Here is a 24769-nt window from a genome sequence, read left to right as displayed (position 1 = left end):
AGCTTCCTTTCCTAGCAAACACACAAAAAAACCTTTTGTCCTTGCTCAGACAAGCAGATATAGAACAATAAACTATCAATTACAGTCAATACATAAATAAACATAAACTATACATTAAATTGCAATGCTTCTTAGCCTTCCTTGTATAATATGTAATATGATTGGTGGCTGAAGCAAAGCAACGGGACGCACACTCCGCCTGAAGCATGATTCAATTTATTATCTGACAATAAACCTAAAACACAGAAGTGGGCTATCAGGGATGGCTGGAGGTCATCGCCTTTAAAAACAGAAGAGACTTGGGGTATCTGGGTGGCTCAGTTGGTTAAGCATCTGCCTTCGGCTCAGGTCATGATCCCAGGGTCCTGGGATCGACCCGCCTTGGGGTCCCTGATCAGCGGGGAGTCGGCTTCTCTCTCTGCCCTTCCCCCCTGCTCATGCTCTCTCTCTCCCTCTCAAATAAATAAGTAAAATCTTTAAAAATAAATAAAAATAAAAACAGAAGAGACTTAAGACAGAGTAAATCAAGGGCTCCACCAAAGAATATTGACATAGGTTAGAAAAACCTGTAAAGATCCCCTCAACTCTGAGTCTTTATCACCTACTCATCCCACATTACATGCTCTGGAATAATCATCAACATCTTCTTTGGTTAATCCTGTCCTCTTTCAAAAGAGAGAAAATAATCAAGACCAATCTGTTTTCCTTTAAAACAAGGATTCCTAATCTATAGCTAAGAAATCCTGGAAACTGGGCAAAATTCTGCTCAGTTGGCGCACGGGCATATTTGCAAGGTCTAGGTTCTCCAAGGCACTGAAAAACTTCCATACTGCTAACCATCGCACGTAAATATATAATACGTGCGAACCTGATACATGATGTGCCTTCAAACTGCGTGGAGCTGAGACAAAAACTGTTAACAGTAATTACTTGGAAAAGTAATTTCTTTGCTGCCTATAGAATGTAGCAAAATGATTATGTAGGGAAAAAGTAATTACGTAAGGAATAATGAAAGTACATCATATTCCATGACACAGATTAATTAAATAATTAATATGAACGCTACATTTATTGTTTTACCAGCCTTCCAGTTATCGTTCTAAGGTAATTCCTTCTGTTTCTTATTAGTACTTTTCAGTCTCTTTCTTGTTAATGATGTGACAGATCTTAGCACATTCCCTGTACTTCAGGAAGGGCCCTATATGGTACGTGGTGTCATTGCTCCACACGGTACCCCGAGGCTCCTTCCTCCAGAGCCACTCACTTTGAATCCTGGGGCACAGGTGCACTCCCCGGTCACACTGTCACAGTCAGCCCCGTTTTGGCAGCTGCAGATCTGTTGGCAAGCTTCCCCGAAGAATCCAGGAGAACATGTCTCATTGCAGTAGAGTCCTGACCAGCCCGGCTTGCAGGCACACTCTCCAGACATGGGGTGACAGCTGAGAGACACGGATAAAAGGAGAAAGTCACTCCCGGGTGAACATGACACCCAGGGCCCATGCAAATGTTGCTTCAGCCATGAGCAATGAATGGGTGGCTAATTCCATGCACAATAATTTAAACTTCGTTCCCAGGCTTGCTATGATTTAATTAATTGGCGGAAACCCGATAGGTACCACAGAAATGTGGCGTGAAATCAGCATCATGCTCCAACCGGAAGATGATCACAACCGCTTCCTTTTGACTGAAACTCATTATAGTCTTCATAGGTCGAAAGCACTATAATTCAGTGACTGGTCACCTCGACGAGAGGGTTTAAAGAACAACTCAGTCCGGTGCACACCACCAAATCAGTTAGCCAGGGTTAGGTCCAAGGCACTCCAAAAGCAGCAGACTTTCCTTGCCTGTTTCTGTTCTCGAATCTCCATACCTGGCAGCTGAGCAACCGTCTCTACCTGAGGCAGCAGCTGCATGGCCCGGCCAGGCAGCCAGCTGTCGTTCCCGAGCAAATGGACACATCAGCTGCGCCCGGAGGCACGCGCTAGGGAGCCTGACCCAATAGGGCACTCTGTGGCACGCAAAACACATGTGCTTCTCACCACAGGGACATCTCAACGATCAAACCAGCTCTGTTCACAGTCAGAAGGCTGTGAAAGACCGTCTTCCTCCCCTGGTGGAGATAAACCCCTCCCAGTAACTACGGCCATCTCAACAGAATCCACTGTCTCACCCAGCCGTGTGTTAAGTGACTCTGGTCCAGAGACAATCCACGGATTTTCTACTCTTGGAAAGAAGGATTTGTTGGGAGAGGGGAAGGCTGAGATGGAACAGCAGCTCTCCCACCACCTGGGTACCTTAGCGAAAGCACACAACCTCTCCGGCCCGACGTCCTAGTGTGTCACAGGCGGGTCTCAGCCACACCCCCGTGGGTGGCACGGTTTGTGCCCCCACTGCAACTGAGCACCCACAAGCAAACGCCTAGGCATCTGTCACAAGCATTACTCAGGGAACACGCTATGAAGACATACCCAGTACCACTCTACATTTAACATGGTTTCTTGGGTATAGAAGGTTTGGATTTGAGGGGCTCCTGGGTGGCTCAGTCGGTTAAGCGTCTGCCATCGGCTCAGGTCATGATCCCCGGGGTCCTGGGATGGAGCCCCATGTCGGGCTCCCTGCAGCGGGGAGTCTGCTTCTCTCTCTCCCTCTCCCTCTGCCCTTCCCCATGCTTGTGCTCACTCTCAGGCTCTCAAATAAAATCTTATAAAAAAAAAAAGGTTTGGATTTAAAAGGCAAGGGTTTGAGTCTCTGATCTCCTTAGACCTACTCAGATCTACTCATCTGCTCCCTCTCCTTGAGCAAACACTCGGCACCTTCAACTCCAACTTGGGCATGTCAAATTCCGAGTCTTAGTTCTTCCCGGCCTTCCTTCTTCAGTGGTTACTCTCAATCACCCCGCTGGAGCACTGGCACCACCAGGCACTCAACTGTTTAAACCAGAAACTTCAGAGTTATTCCCGGGAACTCCTCCCTCATTTCCCATATCCACTTCCTCGCTAGGACCTCATAGCCTGCCTCCAAAATATCCTGCCTCCACCCCATCTCTCCATCCTCACCGTCACCACGCTACCCCACGTCAAGGCCCTCTAACTCAGAAAACCGGGATAGCCTTCCGTCTTGCAACCTCTGCACTCACTCATGCCTTGTCACCTAAAAAGTAGATGCTAGCCTATCATTCTCCTTAAAGCTCTTCAAAAACTCCCCACTACACTGAGAATATAATCTGTGCCGTCTAATACAGCTACAGGGACTGTGTTATCTACTGTCTAAACCAGGACATTTTCAAGAGTGAAGAGGGAGTTATTAGGACCACTGTCCCTAATCCAAACAGTCCCTGTGACCCTAGACACAAAGTCACCCTAAATGCAGTCCACAGGCCATTGTTACCTGGCCACTGCCTACTTCCCAACCCCTTCTCTAGTCATTGGTCTCTCTTTATTACTATGCTCAACTGCAATGGATTTCTTTTAGTTGGGAAAAGCACTGAGTGTTGCCAATATAAGGGCATCACGTGGGCTATTCCATACACCAGGAATACTGCTTCCCCATTCTGGGCCTCTCCATTTTACCCATGTCTTCCTTCCCCTCTAGACCTTGAGCTCCGTGAAGGCAAGAATCCGGCACGTTTTGTTACCTGTCCCCAGCCCACAGTGCACGCACAGCAAACACTGAGTGAGTGAGTTAGGGAAAATGGCATTTAAGGTACAGAGGGATCTGACTCTGAAGTCCTGCTTTCCCACATGGACCTGCTTCGCCCCATATCGCTGAGTCATCCAGCGGCGCTGAATGATAATCTGCACATCTGCATGGAAAGGCAAGCTGTGCCCTAGAATTCATTTTTAAAATGTCAAAGTTGTGGCTGCACGGGAACCACTCTGAATTGCAGGGAATACTCTCTTACGTGACGTTTCTGGGGATACCGTAAGTCAACCCACAGGCTCGCATAGCGGGTTGCGTTTACCGAGCACTGAATATGTGTTAATGTCATGCTCAGGAATCCGCGTGCGCAGTATTTCATTTAATCCTCACAAGCCATTCCAAGTGTTGGGGATCGTGCCACTTTATAAATCAGGCAAGAGCGACCTAGAAAGAGTAATTTATTCAAAGCCCAACACAGGTAGTAGAGGAATCAAACCTGAACCTAGATTTATTTGTTTGTTTTTACACCAAAGAAAAAAGGACGCTTGGTCGCAGCCTGCTAGGAGGGCTAGATATGAAAAAGAATGGCTAAAGTGTAGGATTTAGCACCAGTTAGCAGGACCAGTAAAAGCCTGTATTGTGCAAAAGCAGAGACAAATTTAAATTTACTTCAGAAAGGTCCTGCATTTGAGAAAGGGAAAAGAAATATTTTAAGCGTGGATTGGTTAAAGTAGTTTGCCTTACTTTGACATGCTATTAAAAAAGGACATCTTTTAGTAGAATATATTACTTTACATTAAAAAGTAGAAAATCATATTCCTGGTGAAGACACAAATGTTAGACAAAATAGATAATCCGGGCACAGGGAATTGACTAAGCTATAGGCAGACACAGAAATTGATATTCAATGCCCCCCAGTGAATATTAGTGCAACACACTGGTTCTCAGATTGATTGACACCGAAATTAGTGCTCTGCAATTTGTAATTACATATAGGAAGCCAGAGCACTTTGGAGGTATTTGATGGGATCTCATGCAGGCAGCTTAATTGGTAATGAGATTTACATGTTGATATTAGAAGCAGCAGATTGGAGGCTGAAGGGTAACACACTCCTACTCATTTTCTTTCTGAAGAACAGGTTGCTTTGTGCATATGAAAATAGGGTGATACCCACATAGGAATACCTATCACTTCATACACATATACAACTAGATATAAACATTCTAGTAAATTTTTCAATTTAAGAGTTGAATCATTATGAGTCCAATACAATATTGGCTAAAATAGAACGAGTCATCGAACTTCCTTTCATTCATTTCCTTAGGTGTTATTAATGCTCAAATGTGATGACAATTACGTGGCATTTGTAAATAGGCACATCCTGATTGCCCACAGCTATTAAATGTCCTTGTTAACAAGAGCTAATATACCTCTCCCATGTGGAATCTTAATAAATCTCGAATTTTATTTCGCTCCTCTAAACCATTTCCACCATAAAAGTTAGTTTTTGGCTGAAAAGTACAGGTCACGGTGAATGTCTTCAGGCTCTATAATAGCACTATGATCGAATACATGAATATCCTTTAAATATATTTAAATTAATTTCAACCCCATGATAGATTGCAAAAGTAAAAATGGCTACAAATTCTTGGCAACTCCTACCAGGAGGTGGAGTGTTTTGAACCTGTAGTTGGTTGCATGACCTGTTTCATCCACAGGGACAATACCAAACACGACATAACCAAAGGTTTGAAACATGTTTGCATGTTGGCGTTTTCTCCGTTTCTTGCTGCTTTTGGAAGCCAGTCATCATGACAAGAAGCCCAGGCTAATGTGTTTGCTGCTAAAGGCATGTGGTTCAGGCACCCACCAACCAGCCAGATGCTGGACAAGTGAGGGAGGAATTCTAGAACCCATCTACCTCTAGCTGATCTGCTAGCTGAATACAGGGAGGAAAGCAGAAGAACTACCAAGCTTAGTCAAGCAAAAAACCAATTGCTAATAAATAATCAGGTGGATGGTTCCAACTGTGAATTCAACAAGACAGAGTCATATCATCAACACTGAACTGGTTTTAAAAGAAATTTGCAAAGCTAATTTTTATTTTTTAATTTTTAAATTTTATTTATTTATTTATTTGCAAAAGCTACTTTTTAAAAATGAACTTTCAGGGAAGCACTTCCTAGGTCAATTGGTTTTAATCTGATTGTTTGTTATACATTATTAGACAGATTTTAGTGTTCTTTTGATCTATGTGATTGTCAATTTCCCGTACTTCTTCGGTAAAGCATACGTGCTTACATACATGTGACCTACGTCAAAATTATCATAGTATTGATGCCAGTCAAATAGCTGTCCACGGGGACCTTGCCACTATGAACATGGTCCATAATTCCAACCAAGATTCTCTCTGTGTCTCCAATTCTTCTCGTAACACAACTCCTTTGCATAGGTTTATTCATCTATTTGCTGTGAAGCTGCATACAATGAAACAGCACTCTGATATTAAAAAGTTCTTGGCTGTCACTACACGAGGCTTACCTTTTGCTGGGACAGGCCTTAAACACCACAGGAAAAGTAGCCAAACTCATGACTTGTTCCTAATCCTGCCAGCTCCTTAAACGCCGGAGAGTTGAAAAACAAACAAAACCCTGCAGAGATGATTCATTTTCACTCCCCAAAGGTTTACTTAACCTTGTCATGTAAAGAGTGACAATATTTTCCAATGAAGAAAACCAAAGTTGATTAAAGCAGCTTTGCAAAGTTGCTTGAGATACGTTAAGAATGCACTTCTTTGATATATCCCGGTAAAATGTATTCCAAGTATGCATGCATGCACACAAAGACACACACACACACATACCCTCTCATGGTACAAAGTCCGTTTTTTTTTGTTCCTAAAGATGGCTTAAAGAAGAGACCAACCACAGGCTTTTGCTTACATTTAACTTTTGTGCTTTTGAGGATTTGAAGGGGCCACAAGTTATCTTTCAGAAGCATAAATGAAGTTAACAGCTGTGCTGAATGCAATTAAGTAATTCTTGTAACATGTGAACTGCGACACAATGCACTACATTTTTGCCAGACCCAACTTTTCCAGGAGTCTGCAAATGGGGCCCAGAATTCTAAGTGATATGTATCTGGTCCTTCGGGGAGAGAGAGGAAGGAGGGGGGGTGGAAAGGTATTTTCAGGGACAGACAAGGTACAGTAGGGTGGGTAGGGACCATGGTTTCCTGTTCTTAAATTCTTTGAGAGATTTTTGGGCTAAAAGACCCCCGTGAGTTTTATGTCAGAGTAATCAATTTTGAAAACATATTTCACATGTGACAGCCACATGTGAAACCCTTATATAAAACTTCCACCAGTACACTTCCTTTCTACACAGATGTGCTGTTAGGTCAAAGATGCTGCAGTGAGAATTGTTTTTGTGATATTTTCACACACTAAACTGGGCTTAACTCATGTCTCTCATTGTATCTTTGCTTCTAAGGGAATGCCACAGATCCCTCTCTTAGGGCAATGTTCTACTAACCCCAGCAAATTTAATGTTTGGCAGTGACCATTCATCGAGAATAGAAAGAAGTTGTCCATGGACTTGGTGGTTCCTCCCCAGGACGGCCCAGAGGCAGGAAGGCTCTCAGGGCGGGCATCTGTCTGGCAATCTGTCCTTCCAAACAGTGGACACTGCCGTTCAAACTTTAACAGGGCACATCCTTCCAAGGTGGCCAACCCTCACCTATGAGTGTTGTCCAGGTGGCAGGGACACCGCTTGTCACATCTGATGCCGTAGAGCCCTTCTGGACACAGGCGTGCCTCACAGTGCTCACCAGCAAAACCCGCTTCGCAGAGGCATGAGCCGCTCACATGATAGCATTTCCCTCCGTTGACACACTGGCAGGTCTCAGCACAGCGAACTCCGTATGTGCCAACACGACACTCGTCCTGGCACCTACCACGCAGGGAGCGGGAGCAGAAGATAGATTAGGTAATGTCATGTACAAATACACAGTCCATTCGGATAGGCTTTGCGATGTATAAACTGGAAGTGTTTTTGGCATTGGCTGTATTTCTTAGTGATGGTCCCATTGACGGGTATAAAAGCAGTACTCTGAATCACTCTGGCTACAGGCAATAGTAATGGCAGTATGACCTGTTCAAAGGAATAACAAAAACAAAACCAAATAAAATTATGGACCTGGCACAGGAAGCACGTTTTACACCTAGTGCTTTGCTTGCTAAGGGTATACATCCATGCTCGTATATACATACCAGAAAGATACCAGGAGATACCAGAAAAGGGAGAAGAGTGATGGCCCAAATGAGGAAATTAAAATACACGCTTTCCCTGTTTCAAAGAGAAAACTTCGTAGCAAATTTCCAACAATGTTAATTCTCTTGGCTTTCATGGTGACTTGAATATTTAATCTCAGCCATGTGTCTGCTCTTTTCAAAGCTGAATGGCAAAAATTGCTCCTCATTTAGAAAGTTATGTATTTAATAAACAAAGTCCTCTTTAGATCTGAGAAGTCAGAACTATTGCAATCAGGTTTCTTCGATTCCACCTGGGGAACTCTTGTCAGGGGGTGTATGGACACGTGGAGTTTCCTAGCACAGCATTTTTATTAAGGGGGATACTGTCCTCTGTTTATAAGAAGGGCTGACAAATGGCAAGGAAAAAATATCAGGTCTCAAAAATTCACGTTATCTTTTAAAAAATGACATTAGAGTCTGGTCCCGGAGCCAGGACAGGCTCTGGATAAGTTGGATCAGGTGTGCAGCTAAACGGCTGGAAGGAACCGTGATGGTGAAGAGAAAATTATCATCACTCCATAGAATGCATGACCAGTTGTCAGGCCAGCCAAGTTTCTTTGACCTGGCAAGGTGACTTCACGGAGCCTCCTGCAACAGAAGGAGCACTTCCTGCCAAAGGAGAGGGAGACAGGGTCTCGTCTAGCAGAGCGCCTGCCGTAAGTACGATACAATTTGTGGGTAGGAATCAGCAGACACTTTCCATGTGGCTCTCGAGTCACGCCAGACTCATGGTCAGAAATGTAGGTCAGCACTGCATTTTTTTCAGCTCAGTATAATGCAAGCAGCAAGTGCATAATAATGAATTCAAGGATACCTAAAGGCAGTAGCAAAGGGGCTAAAAAGCAAACATTTTCCACAAGGCTTTGCATATTTTTAATAATAGGGTGTGATTAGTAACAATACCAAGTTTGGATGGGATTCTATTTAAATGGAGAAGCTAAATCTTGAGATCCCTTTGACTCTTCTCTGGTTAACCCTGGCTCTAGCATATAGTTAATGTGATAGAGACAAGGGAAGGGGCTTCTTGTAAACTCGGTTCCACCCGATGCTTAAGACATCTTTACATGCGTTTGTCAATAGGCAAAATGTTCAAGTCAACTGCTCAACAAACCATTAGCAAAGTTCTGTAGTAGCCACCTACCATTTAGTATAAAATCAGATGTGTGCTTTAAAATTACACAGGAGTATACCTATTTTTAGACCAGAGTATTTTTAAAAGGCACTCTATTTTTAACTTGTAAGAAGTCTAAATAAGCCAAGCCACTTAGTTTATTCCTTAAAGATGTGAACTTTAGAGAAAGAAATACTGAGGTATAATCATTGGGCCTGGTCATGGCTCTGCTGAAGGCTGGTAAGATCTTTGCAGCCTGTCTGTCCAGATCTTCTCGTGATTCAGTACCAAAAAGGAAACGATAAACAAGGTAAAATAACATTGCTTTCTCTCTCGTATGGATTTGAAAACAAACCCAACTGTTAAGCTTTGGGATCCACGATTTCAACTTAGTAAAAAGCTTGGCTCTAAAAGTGGGTGAACCGAGTATAGATCGGAAGCCTGGAAAAACGTCTGCTGCCAAATGACAGGCAAGCAGAGTGTCTATTTTATCCTGTCTTGGCAGAGACTTCCTTTTCTTTGGGAAAACAAAATCCATAATAGCTGGTCCTGACCCACATTTACCTTTCGAACCTATAATAAAACATACTACTAGTTTGTATTATAAATGGCAAAAAGCCATTTGAATTTCCCTTATAAAGTAGCCAGTGCATAAAGCTTGATTCATATTCTCATTTCCTTTTCATCAGAGTTGCACATGTAAGAAAATCCTGTTAATAATAGTGATGTCTACTTCCATCTACCAAACCGAGGTGGTAAGATATCTTTCTAGAAATAGACTCTTTCCATCTCAAAAATAAAAGCAGGGGTGCCTGGGTGGCTCAGTTGGTTAAGCATCTGCCTTTCGCTCAGGTCATGATCTCAGAGTCCTGGGATCGAGTCTTGCGTTGGGCTCCCTGCTCAGCGGGGAGTCTGCTTCTCCCTCTCTCTTCCTCTGCCCTCCACCCCGAGCTCATGCTCTCTCTCTTGCACATGAACTCTCTCTCTCTCAAATAAATAAAAAGCAAAAAATCTTAAAAAAAAACAACAACAGTAATTGTAAAGTAGCTTATACCTTTCAGGTTAGCAGAGTTAAAAGTCTTTGTCTAACAGACTTATCTCCCTTTTTGGCCCCTTTATCCAAAAGAGCATTATTTCTCAGTGAACTTTAAGCCCTTAATGTTGTTTATGTGGTCCCAGGCAGAACAACAACAAAAAAGCTATCCTAGGAATTAGTAAAAGAGGTAATAGATTTTCTTTTTTTTTTTTTTTTTTATTTGACAGAGAGAGACATAGTGAGAGAGAGAGCACAAGCAGGGGGAGTGGGAGAGGGAGAAGCAGGCTTCCCGCTGAGCAGGGAGCCCGATGTGGGGCTCGATCCCAGGACCCCGGGATCATGACCTGAGCCGAAGGCAGACGCTTAACGACTGAGCCACCCAGGCGCCCCGAGGTAATAGATTTTCTTACGAGAGAAGGCAGAGAGGCTATTAAAGATAGAGCAAAAAATATCAGCCGCAGTGGAAATATATATATATATATATATATATATGAGCACACACACATTTTTTTTGTTTGTTTGTTTTTATTATTTTTTATTTTTGTTTTTGAATAATGCTCTGGAATTAGAAAAAAATGGATAAGCTTTAAGTAGAGATAATAAAATATGACACCAATTCCCAAACCATTGAGGGTCACAGGCTTGTTTTAATAACATTTCGATTATTATGTTGTATCTTATTACAAATGGATGGAAAGGGAAGGAAGTTAGCATACAAAGGGTGGCAGCTCCTTTCTCCCTGGTCCTTTTGAGCATGTCCCTCCCCACAGTGCCTGGAATAAATGGGCCAAACAAACCATGATTTAGTGTGAAAGAATCACATTCCTCATTAAACCTGGGCTCGATGGATCTGCTGCCTGCCTTTCAAGCATCTGGAACTGCTGCTCTGGGGGAAACAGAAAAAGCACTGGAAAATAGCCAACTTTTCCACAATCCTAGATTCAGGAAAGTTCCCCCATTGGAGACCAATGCTGCATCCCTCCAGTTCCTGTCTGTCAGGTCTGACTTTACCTCCTTTGACCCTCATTCCTTTTTCACTTGCAGGTTCTATGGAACACAGGCATGGCCAGACCGTCCTGCCTTCGCCTTAACAGGGAGCATGCCTGAGGCACAGATCTCTCCCTCCAGCTCACTCTTAGGGAGCACCAGTTACGTGCCTGGACCCCAAAGGCCTGAGCAATTCCATGGCAACCCATTAGCATGAAGAACACTCTGTTAACCCCTTCAGAGGAATTTCTGTGAGGCTCTGGAAACCACCCTCTCTTCCCTCTTGCTTGACCGTGCCACATTACATTTCCCCACCACAATGTCCTCTCAACCTTTCCACAAACCCCCAAGACTGTTATTTGGGCATCCCATGAGCTGCTCTGCCTGCCTACAAGGTGTCTGTTTTGTTTGTCCTGTCTTCACTCTGGCTGGGAGGGCCGTCCCCACAGCCTGGGAATGCTTTGCTCGTAGCTGCCTGGGGTGCTACCTGCTCCTTCAGGGAGCAGTGCTCTGGTCTAACCTCAGGGATCGAGTTCCGCTGACTTCTCAAAACAGGGAAACGCCAAGACCCCAGGCCCTCAAAGCTGCCTTCACCACACCTCCTGCCACAAACTGCCCCATAGCTACTCATTTTTCCCTATCGTAGTGATGAATGTGCATGTTGTCAGTGTGTGCGTGTGTGTGTTTGTGTGTGTCTAGAACCCAGATGGGGATGGTATAATTGAAAACAGAAATCATGTCGTCGGTTCACTGGCAAAACAATAGTTATCAGAACAACGACTCAAGAAGAAGTTTCCTCTTCACTTCCCTGTGTCTTTCTCTGGCTCCTTGCCCTCCTTGCCTTAATCTGAAATTCACCTGGAAATCAGCTGTTACTCTCCTTCCCTGCATTCTAAATCCGGTAAGTATAAGCTTGCCTTACATGTTTGTTGTTTTCTGTGTTGCCTCAAGTTTGAGACTTAAACTGTGAGAGGACAAGAAAAACAATTATACATCTGATCCTCGAATAACACAGGTTTGGACTGTACAACGTCACTTGCATGCAGACTTTTTTTGATACATGCGGTACTGTGAATATATTTTGTCTTCCTTATGATTCTCTTAACATTTTCTTTTCTCCAGCTCACTTTATTGTAAGAATACAGTATATAATACATATAACATACAAAATATGTGCTAATTGACTGTCTATATTATCAGGAAGGCTTCCTAAACAGTTTTGGGGGAGACAAAGTTACCTGTGGTTTTTGACTACATGGGGGGTCAGTGCCCCAAACCCCTGAGTTTTTCAAGGGTCAACTGTATTTAATTTTTTAGTGCCCTGAAATATTAGACAAAGCTATTATTTGGGATTCTGCTTGGTCCCATGCCTCTCCTTTCCCGACCCATCTTTCTAAATAAAATAGTAAGTCCAGAACTCATCTAACAACATCTATCCAAAACACAACCATAAGCCAGGATGTAGGTCACAAAAACTTTCTGAGAAGCCCTATATTACAAAAACCAAGCTCTGAAGGGTGTTGATAATTTGTAACACCAAAAAATTAAATGTAAAATATATAACTATATTAACAAAAGATGAAATGCCTTTTAATGAAGTTAAACAGATACTACTAACAGAAGTTCCTAATAAAAACAGGGATTTTAGGGGCGCCTGGGTGGCTCAGTCGTTAAGCATCTGCCTTCGGCTTGGGTCATGATCCCGGGGTCCTGGGATCGAGCCCCGCATCGGCTCCCTGCTCTGCGGGGTTCCTGCTTCTCCCTCTCCCACTCCCCCTGCTTGTGTTCCCTCTCTCTCTCTGTCAGGTGAATAAATAAAATCTTTAAAAAAAACAACAACAGGGATTTTAAAAAGCACTTAAGCACAAAGAAGTTTACTAAAAACTAGTAACAAACATGAAACTACACTGAAACCATTTTTAATAAAATTAAGAACAAGACAGAATTTCTGCTTTAACCTCTATTTGTCTGCACTGATTTAAAGACTTAAATTAATGCAATCATTTCAAGAAATGAGATGATCATTACAAATATTGAAAAGTATAGGCAATATCTTTTTTTTTTGTAAATGATGAAATAACTTTGGTATTTGCTAAAAATAACATTAGAATTAATCTAAAATTTTGGTAGAGAGGCTAAATAAAAAACACTCACAGTCAAGTTTTTCTTTATCCTGAAATAGCCAATTAGAAACAGAAATGAGATTTTCCAAAAAATACAAATGACTGAGAAATCAATTTAACAAGAAATCCTAAGTTGGGATGGGGAGGAAGGTTGAAGAAATTCTTAGGTCATGGGTCTCACTAAAAATTAATGATAACTAATTTTTATTCAGTTCCTAGACATCACTAAAATTGATAATCGCTGGTATTTACACAGTTCAGGGAAATTACTCAACTCTAATAAGAATTAATGTTTGTAAGCTTCCACACTGTTATAACTGCTTTAATGTACGTATTCAATCCTGATAACAACCCCAAAGGAGAGTAGAATTATTATTTGAATATTACCAATAAGGATGTATCTAAGGACATAGGTTCCACAAATCTTTGTTTTGAGCCAGTATAGTCCCCTACCTCTCCAGTCTTTTCTCTTTAATTTTACACACACAGCCACTAAGCTGGGTTATCTGGTCTTTCAGGATGTAAGAAATGAAAGAGCAAATTAGAAGGTGTAAGGTGAGCAAAGCCGTCTGGGGTAACACTTTACTATCTAATACGAAAAATGACAGAGGGTGGAAGAGTCACGTGAGCACAGCCATGCATTCGCTCTTATTTCATGTGGGACCAATGAGCCCTAGAAATCCCATCGGATCTTCTTTGGTCACTACTGCACGGGAAAATGACTAATATTCTTCTCTTTTTTTTTTTTAATTAAAAAAAATTTTTTTTAAAGATTTTTATTTATTTATTTGAGATAGAATGAGAGAGAGAGCACATGAGAGGGGGGAGGGTCAGGGGGAGGAGCAGACTCCCTGCAGAGCGGGGAGCCCAATGTGGGACTCGATCCTGGGACTCCAGGATCATGACCTGAGCTGAAGGCAGTCGCTTAACCAACTGAGCCACCCAGGTGCCCAAAATTTAAAAAAAATTTTATTATGTTATGTTAATCACCACACATTACATCATTAGTTTTAGATGTAATGTTCCATGATTCATTGTTTGCATATAACACCCAGTGCTCCATGCAAACGTGCCCTCTTTAATACCCATCACCAGGCTAACCCATCCTCTCACCCCCTCCCCTCTAGAACCCTCAGTTTGTTTCTCAGAATCCATAGTCTCTCATGGTTCGTCTCCCCCACCAATTTCCCCCCCTTCATTTTACCCTTCCTACTATCTTCTTCTTCTTTTTTAAATTTTATTATGTTATGTTAGTCACCATATAGTACATCATTAGTTTTTGATATAATGTTCCATGATTCATTGTTTGCATATAACACCCAGTGCTCCATGCAGAACGTGCCCTCTTTAATACCCATCACCGGGCTAACCCATCCCCCCACCCCTCTCCCCTCTAGAACCCTCCGTTTGTTTCTCAGAGTCCATAGTCTCTCCTGGTTTGTCTCCGCCTCCTATTCCCACCCCCTTCATTTTACCCTTCCTATTATCTTCTTTTTTTTAAACATATAATGTATTATTTGTTTCAGAGGTACAGGTCTGTGATTCAACAGTCTTACACAATTCACGGCGCTCTTAATAGACTACTGAATCCTAAGACGGTAACTTCATGCCCCACATACTTGCTAAAGATAACCAGGTAACCAGGTACACATCCACTTCTGAAATCTATCAAAAAATGTTTAAAATAGAAAAAGTTTTGCTCTTTGAAATGGCTGTCCAACCACTGGACTGTTGAGCCTGACATATTCGACATGGATTCTGGATAGCTGATATTTTATTTATTTTTTTGAAGGCTTTCTGTGTATCTTCAATTCACCCTTGCTGTCTGTGGCTCCCTTTCTACACACTGAGTTGGAAAACAACCTGTGAAACACACTGATACTTTATAGATGCCTCTGGAATGTTACAGAATATTCACAGACATGTGGTAGCAAAGGTGTTCCCTGGGCTCTTCGAGCTTTCCTTTCATGCCATTACAAGCAGTCAGATAAAGACGAGACTCTCCCTTACCGTTCCCCTGTGTATCCGGGACTGCAGTGACATTGGCCTGTGGCAGCATCACACGTCCCTCCATTATGGCACTGACATTCTTGTGAACAGTTCTTTCCGAAGCGACCCTCGGGGCAAGGCTGACCACACACTGTGCCCTGCATTCAAAGAGACTTGGAAAATTACATGGGCCTCCAGCCAGGGAAGGGCCAAAGGAGGAGGGAAAGAAGAGAGGACACAGAAAGGGAGGAAGGTATAGGGGAACAGGGCTGCAAGAGCATTAGATGAAGGGGATCTTAGAACACATGCACTCCGTTCATCATCTTAAAAATGTTAGAAATTTTAAATTGACTTATTTACTTGGAAAGCCTGTATCTCAAGATACGTTCAAAGATGGCAGAATAATCTTAAGAAATACCCATATTAAAAAACTGAAGTTTAAGGGGCGCCTGGGTGGCTCAGTTGGTTAAGCGACTGCCTTCGGCTCAGGTCATGATCCTGGAGTCCCTGGATCGAGTCCCGCATCGGGCTCCCTGCTCGGCGGGGAGTCTGCTTCTCCCTCTGACCCTCCCCCCTCTCCTGTGCTCTCTCTCATTCTCTCTCTCTCTCAAATAAATAAAATCTTTAAAAAAAAAACCAAAAAACTAAAGTTTAAGATAAAGTTACATGAAATTATTATGGTAACCTGAGGAATTTATAAATCCTCCTAAGTGTTCTTCCGTGTGTCCTTACATGTACAATAAGCCAACAATACTTATTGAACATCCATTACAGAAATGGCAACATCTGGTGCAAATGGAATATCCAAATGCTTTACCATATGTTCTAAAGAAAATATACATTATCATTGGTTTTATTTCTTATAAGGCATAATGGAGCATGAGATGGAAATTTTGTGTACCTGAATTAACAGTAACATCACGTAAGACAGTAGTCCTGTAAGAATGAACCTAGATATTTTATTTCAGAAGAAAAACACTTTTATTTTCAGCAGGTTGAACAAATATTGCTGGGCCAAGATCAATAGGAAAGCTTATTTCTTGGGAAGAAAAATCAAGAGAGTAACTTGGACATGTCTCCTCACCCTAGAGGCTGCCCATCTTGTCAGGCACTGTCATTATATTTATTCCAATCCTATGTTTATAAGAATAAGTACCAATAAGTCAATGAAATACTCTATGATTTTCTACTTCACTTGGCTATATAACTTGGGCTTGTAGTTTATCATCTGTTTATTGGAGTTATTGTTAGCACAAACAACATATCCCAAATAACAGGGATTTTTAAACTGTTTTTTTAACTGTTGCAAGCTGTTGCTTTGTCCTCCTTCTCTCTAAAAAAAGGCAGACTGTGGGCACTCTGAAATTGGAGGCTAGCGAACACCAGATGGTTTTGTAAATGTTTATTCTGGATAGCATAAGAAAATACATTTCCTCTAACTCCTGGCTACCCACAAAGGCAGTTGGTGTGCTAATTAAGTCTCCTCTGGTGGTTTCTAGCTATCTACAAACAGGGAAAGTTCTTCCACAGACTCTTGGAACCTAAAAAGCCTTTGAGAGATGATTCAAATCAATGCCTCACTGAAAATCATCTATGCGTCAGGCATATAGAGCTAAGCTCTGAGAATCAAAGATAAGGTCACAACCTTTAATTTGTTCACAATGTGGTGGGGGAAATAGATGCAAAAATAGCTCTAATCCCTCCATTCTAGTACAACTACCAAGATGCCTGAAAAAATAGTATGCCAAGGGCCAATTTGTGGTAAGCAGGAGTTCGGGTGGAAAATTCGTATTCTCTCCGGGACTGACTCTAGCCACATTTATAATGGTCCCACATCAGCTTCAGAGATGCTGTTGAAATATTGTTTATGAATGAAGATTAATGTGAGCAAATAGCTTTAAATAAGACATTGTTCTTATGAGTTGAAATACATGTGTGTGTATGTATAAAAGGAATATATATTCATCTTTGAAAAGCACCTAGAGAGATAGCACAAATAGAATGCTGTAGAAAGAAGTATAAGTTAGAAGCTAAGCTATGCAGATTGAGAAATGACCTGAAGCATTCAATAAGAAACTTCTGTTAAGGTAGGGGGCCCAGAGTATAGAGAAAGTGGTGGAGGGGAGGCTCCACTTGGCTGATGGATCCTTCCACCCAGTTGCTGGAACTCATGATCCAAACCTGTGATTGCCACTATCCTACATCATAACCACCTCAATCAAGAAGAAACCTTCAGTCTCAAGATGAGGCAACTCTACCAACAATGTCTATACAACAGTACTAAGAGTGGAATGCCTACAGCTCTTCATCCAAACAACATGGAGCTCTCTGGATACTCTGGACACTCTGATGCCCCAACAAAATCCTTCCCTTGCCAAGGACCAAACAATGGCCAACATGGCAAAAGGCTGCACACAAGAAATGAAGAAGAGAAGGAGTCAAAGATAATTCACTATTTCAAGCAACTAAGAAAGAAATGCTGGTTTTAACTAAGATTTTTAAAAATCCAAAAAGGAGTACCTTAAGAGAAGCTTGGGTGTATGACAAGTTTGCTTCTGTTAACACTGACTTTGATGGGCTTGCATTCCTCAACAGCTCCCTTGTTCACCCCCTCATGAGGCACTCAATAAAAGGCCCCCTCACTCTGACTCCATTGCTTCATGGAGTTTCTCCAGGCTCTGCCTCTCGAGCCAGATCTTGTCTCATCTGCTTACCTTTCTAACTCTCACCTTGGGTCTGATATTTCTTTTCTACTTGTCTCTGTGGCCTTCACATCTTGAGTTCTCCCTTTCTTCCCATGATTCTCACTGGGAAATGGACTCCAGTTCTCCTTTGCTTCAGGACTACAACAAGGACATTAGCAGACCCAGTCCATCCCAGAGCTGGCTCCTAAGGCTCCAGCTTGGGTGTAGCCCCATCAGAGGGTGGCTTCATGTCTACAGGTCATGTAGGATGAGAGTCTAACAGGATATTGACAAATACATGTCTGGGCTCAGGTGAGGGAAGGCCAAGATTTAGAAAAATCACAGGATGACCATTAAAGCCATGGATCTGGGTGAGATTTCCAGACTGGACTTATAGTGAGAAAAGAGAAGAACAAGAAGACTGAAACCTAGGAAATACTGTAATAAAGCAGTATGTAGAAGGGGGTTAGGAAAAGAGATCTTCAGTAACACAGGTAGAGGGTTAGCAGAGACATGGACAAAAAGATTATGAAAGAGGGAGGTGGATGAGCAATGGGGTCGTATGCTTTGGTGAAATCAAGCAGCATGAGAACAGAAGGGTCATTACTGGATTTGGTAATTAGGAAGTCTGTTATGATCCTACAAACTCAGCTTCACTACAGCTCCTGGAGATAGCAGGTGATAGTGAAGTAAATTGCTCTCTTAAATTTTATTTGTTAATGAAGGAAACAGACATTGGTCATTCACTTTTGTGCCTTTAAGCACATGTACGTACAAACCAATGGTTTGTCCCAGGTTTCGGAGAAATCTGGTTAGCAAACGAGCTTTGACATTGAGTGTGTCACGTAACACCAAGCCTGTGACATACTACATGAAGAAAGTGTGACATGGTCAAAGTTTGGGAAATGTGGTGAGTTACAGCTCCTCTTGGATTTTCACACTAAACGCTTTGAGAAGCTCTGCAATATTCGGTAAATGGGTTCACCTCAATGTGTCTCTGGATGTACATGACCAGATAATTTTCACACAACACTTATTCTGTTGAGAATAATGTTCTCAAAGAACAATAGTGATCTGTGGAACTTAATTATATAAACAATATAATTATAGACATATTTCACTTTATTCTGCTTTGCTTTATTGTGTTTCACAGATATATTGTTTTTTAAATAAATTGAAGGTCTGTGACAATCCTGCATTGAGCATGTCCAGTAGTGCCATTTTTCTAACAACATTTATTCCTTTCATGTATCTGAGTCGTATTTTGGTAATCCTTGTGATATTTGCAAAGCATCTTCACTATTACTATGTTCGTTGTGATCTCTGATGTTAACACTGTAATTGTTTTAGTATGTACACTGGTTTTTTAGACATAATGTCATTATACTCTTCATAGACTACAGTACAGTATAAAACAACGTTTATGTGTAGGAGGAAACCAAAAAATTCATTTGACTCACTTTATTGTGATATTCACTTTATGGCAGAGCTCTGGAACCAAACCCAAAGTATCTCCGAGGTACACCTATATTTAGAAACTTCCAGTATTTGACAGCATTGTCTGTCATACATGTGATGAGGTATTTCCCTTTTTTTTTTTCCTGAGGGAAAGTGCAGGACAGATGGCCACTATGTTTTCCATGAGGACCCTTAGTGCACGTCAAGATTTAATTGCCTTCTGCCTGAAGATGGACTGAAGGACACCAGCTTTGAAAACGGTCAGCCACCTCCAATTTTGCAATCTTTAACCATCAGTGTAACTTTCCTTTGTGCTAAAGTCTTCCAAGTGTGTTTTCACTTGAGCATCCTGGAATAGGTGACTTTGGGAGGGGAGGAAGGGAGCTTACCAGCCAGCCGGCAGGACAAGAGCATTCTCCAGTGACGTGATGACAGACTCCTCCATTTTGACAGGGACATCTCTGCTCGCACTGTGGACCATGCTTGCCAGGGGGACAAAGATCCTCACAGCTGAGGAGTTGATGTGTGACAAAGGATATCGTTATTTACCCAGCCACACGACCCTCAGGTTCACAGACACAACAGCACCCAGGGCCCTAAAACAGACAGCTTTCTCTGCTCAACATTCTTGATTTCATTAACATCAAAGCATTAGTCACATTGGCTAGAAAGGTCTTTGAGCGGGCGCCTGGGTGGCTCAGTTGGTTAAGCAACTGCCTTCGGCTCAGGTCATGATCCTGGAGTCCCGGGATCGAGTCCCACATTGGGCTCCCTGCTCAGTGGGGAGCCTGCTTCTCCCTCTGACCCTCCCCCCTCTCATGTGCTCTGTCTCTCTCATTCTCTCTGTCTCAAATAAATAAATAAAATCTTTAAAAAAAAAAAAAAAAGAAAGGTCTTTGAGGGGTGGTCTAGATCTTTCCTTTCTTTTGGGGTATTTTCTAATGAAACTATTTCAATTTGAAGAGAATGTGTCCTATCTGAGAGCACCAAGGATGATTCTTCTCAGCCAAACACTCCTTGGTGACAGGAATTTTCCATGTAACTATTATAAAGCTCCTGTGTTACGTCTGAAGTCTGCTTTTGCTGGTGGGTTTGTTCCAGCCTCAGAGGAGACTGAAACGTTTGCACATCCCCTGCTTTGTACACATATTCTTCATAAACAATTTTCAACATTCTCTTCTTGACGCTCATCATTTTCCATGCCCTTAGCCCCCAGCCTTTTCCTATGAATGAACCTTCTTCTCTAAGCCTTTAATTGTCTTGTTTGTGCTCCCGTAAAACTGCTCCAAGTTTTCCAAAGCCCTATTCAATTGTGGCCTTGATAAAAACCCATAAAAGCAATATTAACAATTAAGTAGTTTGAGATGACCATTCATTCTTCTGAAAATGAGGGCTTTCTAGGCTAATGCAGTTTTTTTTTTTTAGCTCTACTTTATAGCTGTTAATACTGTTGGCAGGAAGTATTTACTTAATCAGCCGCATTTTTTCAAGTTTTAGTTCTGTGATTTACAAGTGTAATTTTCTCAGTAAGGGAACAAGATTTTTCTATTTCCTTTTTTTTTTTTTTTTTTTTTTTGGCAAATTCTGCCTCTTACTCTGTTTGCTAAGACAAGCCAACTGAACAATGTCCTTCACACAAAATAAAGTAGTGGAGGTTAAGAAGTTGCTTCAGTTGTATCCAGAAAGAATTAAACTATCTGCGTGCACATATCCTACACAGATGTGATACATTTCTTTTACCTTCCCAAAGCAACGTATGTATCCACAGTCATTAAATAACCCAGTTAACCTTTTACCACGGACTGTCTCTAACATCTTCCTTTTTTTCTTTTTTGTATGGCACTGAACCCACCCAGGTTTATCCAGCTAAATAGTCACCACACAGAGCAGAACAACATGGACCATTAACAATAAATGCAACTGTGGGGCAACTGAAGCAGAACATCAAATCTGCCCCCACAACCCCCCAGTATTAGCACTCAATGCAACAGTCTGGTCCTCTCTATCCCTGCCCTGCTCAAAGGAAAGCATGGAAGCTGGACCTTAGACTCCAGCTGGAGTCTGAGGTTCAAGAGCCAAAGAGCAGGCCCATCTCGGGGCTGTCACTGCTGATCTCCCCGCTCTGTGCCCAGAGCCCCGGCCTTTCAGTGACTTCAGGCAGCAATAGGAACAGGAATATGATGGGGGCAGCAACATGAATGGAGAAGGTGAGCGGACGTTGCCCGCTGCTCAGCAGCATGTTACTTACAAGGCTCCAGTGTAGCCTGGTGGACAGCGGCATCCCCCCGTGATGTGGTCGCAGGTGGCTCCATTCTGACACTGGCATCTCTGGTGACAGTCATTACCGTAGGTGCCCTGCTCACAGCGGTCCTCGCAACGCCAGCCCCGGAAGCCTGCGGCGCAGTGGCAAGCCCCCGTGATGGGGTTGCACAGAGCCCCATTTTTGCATTGGCATCGGCTGCTGCAGTGGGGTCCCCAGTGATCACCATCACAGGCTGAAAGGGGGAGAAACAATAGGGGACATCAGAGTAGGGATGTGGGCAATGGCAAGCTCTTCAGAACCAGCTTTCCTCTGCTCTTGACAAGAAGGGCTTGATGATCCCGTCATCACCATTCCGTAGCTGGACAGCAGGGCTCTGCACCAGCCCAGGACAATGCCTCATAAACGTGATCAGCACTAAATGGGCCACTGTCAGTCATTCCATTGCTGAAGCAGGGCCACATTTTCCAGCTTCATGCCTTTGCTTAGCCTGTTTTCTGCCCCTGGAGTGTTGAGTCTGATGTGGCTATGGGAGGATGTAAGTAGTGCAGGGGGAGAGGGAGGCCAGATCCCCAGAAGGGAAGGTTCAGCTCAGGCACAGGCTTTAATGCACACTGAGGAGTTGGATTGCATCTTGAATGCAAGGTGAATAAGGAATTGATCGTAAAGGATTTTAAACAGTGAGAGACACTGTTTAAAATCTGAGGCTACAGTCTGAGGAAGGGGCAGGAAGGAGCTCACAATGAGAGGCAGGGGGACAGGGCAAGAAGAATGGCAGCAGATCAGGAAGTAAGTGAGATTCAGGGATCTGGCCTCTGGGCAGTGATGGTGAAGACCAAGAGGGGTCCGACAGGCTGACCTACTGTGAAGCGGATGGACCCTGCTATAGGTCTAGGCCAGAGCAATCCAAAGCAAAAGTGCTGATCTGCTTTCAAGGTATCAGTCAAAGATGCATGGATTGGGAGGTAATCAGAAAAGACGGAAAGTAAGTGAGTCGAACCCGAAACTCACTGACTTCCTTAAAAAATAAGACAAACATGAAACTGAAAATGGACAGCAAAGAAAAAACGACACTAGGCATGATTTCAGGGGTGTGAGATCCAGCCCTGTGTGGGGCTCTGCCCTTCCTCTCCCTCTCCCTCGCTGCTCCCCCTCACCCCTCCCACTAACTGGCTCACACATGCAGGAACTCAAGCACTCTCTCTCCCCCCAAAACAAAACAAACAAACAAAAAAACCGACAACAAGCATACGAAACCAGTAAGACAGTAACAGAAAACAGCTCTGGAGAGACAGATTTAAAAGTATAGTTCCAAAGAAAAGGAAGAGTGGGTGTAATTCAAGTTGATGAGCAGGAAGAGGGGAGCAGGAAAGGAAAAATCCTCAATCCCAAACATTCTAAAAATTATAAAGGGTGATGATAAGCAAAACCAACTCTTAATATTCATTGCCTAGCCAGCTGCATATTTATTTATTAATTAGATGCTATAAAAATCACTAGGGAAGATGCACTCTGCCTGGAGCTCTTAGGATAAACTGCTTTTATGATTTAAAAACCAGTTTCACGTCATAAAAATTCAGTAACTTCAACAGATCTAGGATAAACTGTTGAAAAAAAAGAAAAAAGAAACAAAACCAGGCACACAGCAAACAACTTATTAGACATGCAGGATTCATCTTCCAACAGTAGAACCTACCTTCCATTTCATAATATCAAAAGGTTTAAATGAATAATTTTGTTTTTAATCAGTATGGCTTTGTTCTCATTAGTACTTTAATAAACATACTTTAACACAATTAAAAACAATGAGAGGATTATATGGAACCTAAAGCAGATGAAGAAAACAATTACCTAAGAACTCACAATCTTCTTTCACAGAATAAGATTAGGTAGTAGTTTGAGATTTAAGCCTAATTGTTATTCATATAGTTGCTTCTTTATTGCCTATGGATATGGTCAAAGAATTTTTTTTCAATTACAACTCTTCCAGTCTAGGATCTATTCTTTAAAAATAAAAACTTACACTGTATGCTTCTTTAAATGCCCTCAGGTAACCCAGGTATAGAAGAATTTCTCCTGTTTTTAAAGTACACCCAAGTAAGTTACATAGTCCTTTGTAACTTGTTCCCTGGTTCATCAAGCCTAAGAGTAAGGAAAATCTTCATTCCATGTAAGCCAAATCCGTTATCTTAGAATCTGATCCTTTTTTCTCCTGTGCTCATCATGGTATATCTGATGTGGTTCATCACTGTTGTCTGTACTATAAGTGATTTTATTCCTGAAACGTGACTGCATTCTTGACCCTGCTCTTTGCAGGCTAAATACTCCAACACTCAATATTTTTACTTAATTTTTAAAAGCCTGTTCAATTTCACTTGTTTTCTTTGCTGAACCCTCCCTAAAGTTTTCATATTCCTCTCAACTTCTGGGAACCTCAGATACTGAATGAAATACTCATTTTTTTCTTAATGTATCATGGAAGATTAACTGATCAACACAAAACACAATCCTAGCTAATAAAACTACCTTGATAAGGACATCCAGATTGTGTCAGAAGCATTTAGAAAGCAACAACCATGATGGATTAGAGTTCTTTTTCCCCACTGTGACACTGGGATAAGGGTGGGCTAGAGCACACACATTTTATAGAATATGTTTTACAACATCAGGAAAGTGGTAGGAAGAAGTCAAGGTACTGAGGGGACAGAACTGGTCTCTCTTCTTCCTGTGCCAAATTTCCACATTGCATTCAACAATTTCTCTCTCAGAAGAGCATTCAGGCAGAGACCACTTCTATTTTTGGGGGGTGAGATAAATGCAAAAGACAAAAAAACCAAAAACCCTTAAGACGCCTCCTCATGACAGAAACAAGTTCATAGCAGAAATTGATAACTCTTGGCATCAAAGAAAGCGTTTCAGGCTTTTAAGGAAATATTATCATGCCGACATGGTTAATTTCCTGGTTCTATCTAAGCACTGTGGCATGCTTTGAAGTGACAGCGTCTCTCCTTGGGGCTGTGTTTCCCTAACATGCCACTGATACATGGGCCTCACAATGTGAATACTGGGCATCAACATAAGTTGTGCTGAGGGAAAAATCCACATACAAAAGTGTACAGACAAATAAGCAGGAAGTAGAACAAGTGGGACACGGAAGCCTGGCTTGAAT

General features: G+C 42.2%; 1 protein-coding gene across 3 annotated transcripts in view; it reads right to left on the bottom strand.

Moving 5' to 3' along the window:
- Positions 1–24769, bottom strand: part of MEGF10 (multiple EGF like domains 10) — a 358960-nt gene that overhangs the window by 41948 nt on the left and 292243 nt on the right. For all 3 annotated transcript variants that reach the window (XM_064595846.1, XM_064595847.1, XM_045892029.3), the window contains 5 exons: positions 21589–21835; positions 19730–19850; positions 15220–15356; positions 7378–7590; positions 1265–1439 (listed from right to left, as the gene is read on the bottom strand). In XM_064595846.1, coding sequence (XP_064451916.1) covers positions 1265–1439; positions 7378–7590; positions 15220–15356; positions 19730–19850; positions 21589–21835 — 893 coding nt within the window. The remainder of the gene's footprint in view (positions 1–1264; positions 1440–7377; positions 7591–15219; positions 15357–19729; positions 19851–21588; positions 21836–24769) is intronic.

Source organism: Mirounga angustirostris, unplaced genomic scaffold (assembly GCF_029215605.1).
Source record: "Mirounga angustirostris isolate CCGP_5_RB_7025 unplaced genomic scaffold, mMirAng1.0.hap1 SCAF_7, whole genome shotgun sequence".
Lineage (NCBI taxonomy): Eukaryota > Metazoa > Chordata > Mammalia > Carnivora > Phocidae > Mirounga > Mirounga angustirostris.
This window is presented reverse-complemented; position numbering and strand designations above follow the sequence as displayed.